The sequence below is a fragment of the Protobothrops mucrosquamatus genome, unplaced genomic scaffold (genome assembly GCF_001527695.2).
Source record: "Protobothrops mucrosquamatus isolate PMUCROS unplaced genomic scaffold, P.Mucros_1.0 scaffold9549, whole genome shotgun sequence".
Lineage (NCBI taxonomy): Eukaryota > Metazoa > Chordata > Lepidosauria > Squamata > Viperidae > Protobothrops > Protobothrops mucrosquamatus.
Window position 1 is genome coordinate 1051 of NW_015395338.1, and position 5895 is coordinate 6945.

The 5895-nt window shown below is 53.2% G+C and overlaps 1 protein-coding gene across 1 annotated transcript in view; it reads left to right on the forward strand.

Moving 5' to 3' along the window:
- Nucleotides 1-256: 256 nt before the first annotated feature.
- Nucleotides 257-5895, forward strand: part of LOC107301009 (complement C4) — a 13710-nt gene continuing 8071 nt past the window's right edge. The window contains exons 1-2 of the mRNA XM_015830281.1: nt 257-342; nt 716-790. Of these exons, the coding sequence (XP_015685767.1) occupies nt 280-342; nt 716-790 (138 nt within the window). The 5' untranslated portion in view covers nt 257-279. The remainder of the gene's footprint in view (nt 343-715; nt 791-5895) is intronic.

The following is a 5895-nucleotide window of genomic DNA, read 5'->3' on the forward strand; positions in this document are numbered from 1 at the left end:
ATTTAGCTACTGGTTCTACCAAACCAGTGCAAACCGGCTGAATCCCACCACCGGGCACAGCACACTTAATATTCGTCTTGCTTAAGAGTGGGCATGTTGGGCTCAGTCGTGGTTGTAACTCAAGGACTACCTGTAGCAACGTTTATGTGGTCCAGTGCATCCAATGTCATCGTCTGATGTTTCTATTAAACCACCCAGGTCAAACAAAAGACATTAAACAATCTCTCCCACTTCCCAATCTTTTTCTACAGGAGACAACGGGGGGCTCATGTTTCCGGCATGGTCATCGTTGACATCAGCCTGTTGAGTGGCTTTCAGCCTGATGAGATGGACCTTGCTCAGGTAGATCTTGGCAAAGTACTATATTTCCCTTTAATATAGGAAAAGGGTGGTTATTCAGACCTACCTCCACGGCAGAAACTCTTGGATCTGGATATCCCTCAACTTGTCCCCATTTAGTTGGGCGAAGCAGAGACTGGAGGCTAAAACATTGAGAATGCAGGACTTCTCCATGTCTTACTGTTTTCTAGCGACCTTTGAGCTTGGCGGAAAATCCGACTTGTAGACTTCAACTCCCAGAATTCCTCAACCAGTTCTGTGGGGCTAAAGTTCCTGCTGATCTCCATCAAGTTCATCTTCCTTCTTCCCTACAGTTTGGGAGATCTGCTTGCTTGTCGTATTTCTTACAACTGTTCTGTCCCTCCTTTCTCCGCAGCTGCAAGAGGTCCCCGACCAATACATCAACCACTGGGAGATTCAAGGACAACAGCTGCTCCTGTATTTTGACCAGGTGACAAAACAATCTATTCGGAGGGGCTGTTGGAGAGGGCAAGGGGTGCAAGTGGGCCTGTTGATTATATACCTGGCGCCCTGCTATGTATCAACGGCCCTGCCTGAGCTGGCTGACGTAATAGCCGGGGTGGCGGTGGAGACCCCTAGACTTATAGTTATGGGGGATCTCAATCTGCCATCGGCAGGCGAAACGTCGGCGGCAGCTCGGGAGTTCTTGGCTTCCATGACGACCTTGGACCTGACCCAATTAGTTCATGCCCCCACTCACACGGGAGGACATACACTAGATCTCATTTTTGTCTCTGGCCAGTGGCAGAATGATCTGGAAATGGGGGAGATAGTTATAGAGCCCTTGTCATGGTCAGATCATGCACTCCTTAGGATGGATTTCCGGACCGCTTCCCCCCGCCGCAGGGAGACGAAACCGCGTAGATGGTTCCGTCCCAGGCGCCTGATGGACCCAGAGAGGTTCCTGACGGAGCTTGGGCCATATCCGGAGGATCTAGTTCACGACTCGGCGGAAAATCTGGCTGCGGCCTGGGATGTGGCCGCAGCCGCAGCACTGGACCGAGTCGTGCCGTTGCGGCCTCTGACCCGACGCAGATCTCAACTAGCTCCTTGGTTTACCGAGGAGCTGAGAGAGATGAAGCGCCGGAAAAGACGCCTAGAGAGCAGTTGGAGGGTTACCCGAACCGAATCCGACCGAACACAGGTAAGGATGCATGTCAGATCCTACCTTGTGGCAATGAGGGTGGCGAGGTCTAATTACTACTCCACCCTCATTGCGTCATCAGATAACTGCCCAGCCACCCTCTTCAGGGTGACCCGCTCTCTCCTTCAATTGAGGAGGGGGACCCCCTGGTGGGGAGGGCTGAGGATTTTGCTCAGTATCTGTATGACAAAGTCGCTCGGATCCGAGAGGGTTTAGACTCTGACTGGGTGGCCCCGGGGGAGGAGACGGGAGCAGGTCTTGAGACTGTTGTATGGGAGGAGTTTGACTCTGTGGCTCCTGAGGACGTGGACAGGATCCTGGGGAGGCTGAATGCAACCACATGTTTATTGGATCCGTGCCCCTCCTGGCTGGTACTGGCAGCTCGGGAGGGTACACGAGCCTGGCTCCAGGGAATTACAATCGCTTCTTTACGGGAGGGCGCCTTCCCCGTAGCCTTAAAGGAGGCAGTGGTGAGGCCCCTCCTTAAGAAGCCTTCCCTGGACCCAGATGTATTGGCTAACTATCGCCCAGTCTCCAACCTTCGCTTTGTGGCGAAGGTTGTTGAGAGTGTGGTTGCGCAGCAGTTCCCTCGGCACCTGGAGGAAACAGTCTATCTGGACCCACTCCAGTCAGGCTTCAGGCCGGGATACAGCACGGAAACGGCATTGGTCACATTGGTGAATGATCTCTGGAGGGCCCGGGACAGGGGTTATTCCTCTGTCCTAGTTCTTTTGGACCTCTCAGCGGCTTTTGATACCGTGGACCATGGTATCATGCTGCGGCGCTTGGGTGAGTTGGGAGTGGGAGGCACTGTCATGCGGTGGTTCTCCTCCTTCCTCACCGACCGTACGCAGTCTGTATTGGCAGGGGGACAGAGGTCGACCCCAAGGCCCCTAACTTGTGGGGTGCCACAAGGGTCGGTCCTCTCTCCGCTTTTGTTCAATATTTATGTGAAGCCGCTGGGGGAGATCATTCGTGGCTTTGGGGTGGNTCCTCCTTCCTCACCGACCGTACGCAGTCTGTATTGGCAGGGGGACAGAGGTCGACCCCAAGGCCCCTAACTTGTGGGGTGCCACAAGGGTCGGTCCTCTCTCCGCTTTTGTTCAATATTTATGTGAAGCCGCTGGGGGAGATCATTCGTGGCTTTGGGGTGGACTTCCATCAGTACGCTGATGATACTCAGCTGTACAGTTCCACCCCAGGCCACCCCAACGATGCCCTTGACGTGATGACCCGATGCCTGGAGGCCGTAAGGGTCTGGATGGGGAGAAACAGACTCAGGCTAAACCCTTCCAAGACCGAGTGGCTGTGGCTGCCGGCGCCTCGGCATAGCCAGCTGACTCCATCGCTGACTATAGGGGGCGAAACTTTGGCCCCCTCGGAGAGGGTACGCAATCTGGGTGTCCTCCTGGATCCACGGCTGACACTGGAAGACCAGTTGGCGGCCGTGACCAGGGGGGCGTTTTATCAGGTACGCCTGATTTACCAGTTGCGGCCTTTTCTGGACCGGGACGCCTTGCGCACAGTCACTCATGCCCTTGTCACCTCCCGCCTGGACTACTGTAATGCTCTCTACATGGGGCTCCCCTTGAGGAGCACTCGGAGGCTCCAGTTAGTCCAGAATGCGGCCGCGCGGGCGGTGTTGGGAGGGACTCGTCGCTCCCATGTAACACCGTTACTGCGCGAGCTGCACTGGCTGCCGGTGGCCTTCCGGGTGCGCTTCAAGGTGTTGATTATCACCTTCAAAGCGCTCCATGGCATCGGACCTGGATATCTTCGAGACCGCCTTCTGCCTCAGATTACCTCCCATCGGCCAGTACGCTCCCACAGAGTGGGTCTCCTCAGGGTGCCATCAGCCAGACAGTGCCGGCTGGCGACCCCCAGGGGGAGGGCCTTCTCGGTGGGAGCTCCCACCCTATGGAATGAACTACCCCCAGAGATCAGGGTGATCCCTGATCTCCCTTCCTTCCGCCGCGCCCTTAAGACATGGCTGTTTCAGCTAGCAGGACTGGCCTAGGGGATACTTTTAGCTGGGGTTTTAAAAAAAAAAACAATTTTAAATTAATATAGGCCAATTATTAATATTTTCTTTTAATTATGTTTTTAATTATAGTAATTTTGGTATTTTTGTATCTGTTTTATCTGGCTGTAAGCCGCCCTGAGTCCGTAAGGAGAAGGGCGGGATATAAGTATAATAAACATAACAAACATAATAAACATAACATGTTCAGATGGACTGTGGGGTCCTTGGTGGCTTCAGAGCTGGGTTTGCTTGAAGAGGTTCCATTATCCAACCGAGTAACATCACCAATTGGGCAATGGCTGCAAGCAAACAGCCAGGCTGAGAGGGCCCCAAGGATTCCACAGATCAGCCCTGATCTTTATGTCCTACGCCAGTGATGGTGAACCTTTTAGAGACCGAGTGCCCAAAAACCTCCCCCCCCGTCCCCGCTCCGCCTACCGCCCTGCCTGCTCCACCCCCGCCGTTCCTTGCCCCGCCTGCCCGACCACGCACCGCCTCCATGGCCCGCCGATCACACAGGCAGCCCTGCAGCACCATGGCAGCCACGCCCTCCGCCCACACCCCACAGCATCATCTGCACGCTATGGGGCGCGAGGGCGGAGTCTTGTCCCTGCTGCCCGACTATGTCCTTGGCTGCGCTGCTCCGTGCAGGCTGCGCCTGGGGGCGACTCTCCTCCAGGGGGGCTGCTGGTGAGGAGGGGGCTGTGGGGGGAAGCGGGGCTGAGGCAACAGCATGCGTGCCCACAGAGAGGACTCCGAGTGCCGCCTCTGGCACGCATGCCATAGGTTCGCCACCACTGCCCTACGCTCTCATCTACTGAAGCCAGATGTACTTCTCCATGCCTGTGTGGGAAGAGAAGCTAAAGCACACAGGTAGTCCTCAACTTATGATCATTCATTTAACAACTGTTCAGAGTTAGGATGATGTTGAAAAAAAGTGACTTAGGACTGGTCCTCACGCTTAACGACCATTGCAGCATCTCTGCAGTCCCATGATTGAAATTCCGGCGCTTAGCAGCCATCATGTATTTACAATGATTGTCGCATCCATGATCCGTGATTTGTTATTTGTGACATTCTGGCAGGGGATGTGGAGGGGGAGAATACGTGTGGTTATAACTTGAGGACTACCTGCAAGCCACTGATATCTGCCTTTTCAGACAATGCAGTTCCTTCCAAAGGCTGGAGTCTTCATTTTGATCATCCCTGTTACTTTCTTTTTGAAGCTCATCTTGGTTCACTGCCCTTCATCACTCTTTGTAAAAGAGCTAAATTGATGCCTAGCTTCATTTTCCTCCTCCAAACAGCAACCCACCCACCCAATCCCTAAATTGGACTATACATCCCATCATCCTCAGCCAGCAGAGTTCTTGTTTATGTTGTCTGTGAATGACTGGAATTATAGCCAACACATCCAGAGGTCAGCAAGTGGGGAGGGGAGCTGAACTGCATGTTACAGATAGTCCTTGACTTACGACCACAATTGAGCCCAAAATTTATGTTGCTAAGTGAAACATTTGTTAAGTGAATTTTGCTCTAATTTTACAACTTTTCCTGCCACCATTGTTAAATGAATCTCCACGATTGTTCAGTGAATCTGGTTTTCCCATTGACTTTGCTTGTCAGAAGGGGCGCAAAGGGGGAATCACATGACCCCGGGGACATGCGACCGTCATAAATATAAGTCAGTTGCCAAGCATCCGAATTTTGATCATGTGACCGTGGGGAATCTGCAATGGTTGCGTGAAAAACAGTCACAAGTCCCTTTTTCTTCCAGTTCCGTTGTGACTTTGAATGGTCAATAAATGAACTGTTGTAAGTCGAGGACTAGCTGTATTTGTAAAAATAATAAAAGCAGGATATAAACCAAGAAGCAAACCAACTTGTAAATGGATTGTCCAATTTGCCCCCGAATGGAGGATTGTATTCTAGATCAGGGCTTTTCAACCAGTGGTACGGTTACCATCTGTGGTACATTGGCACCTGGCAGGTGGTACGCGACCATGCTAGAAAAGTGGTAGTGGGGGAGGGGAATGAGCTGAACCGGTGGCAGCACCGCACAAGCCTGAGCGAGAGACGGCTGGAGCTGCAGGGCTGTCAGGGCTCAGCGGAAGCGCCAGGATCAGCGCCAGGCTCCAGCTGGAGCTCGGCACTGATCCTGGCGCTTCCGCTGAGCCCAGAAGAAGCGCCGATCAGCTGGAATGTTGCAGCATCTCCAGGGTCTTGTGATTTACATTCAGATGCTTGGCAACTGATTCATATTTATGACGGTCACAGTGTCCCAGGGTCATGTGAAGTGACCAAAACCTGCTGCAACCACCCAGCAGATGGGGGGAATAAAAACCAAACACCCCCCACCCCACCCCCG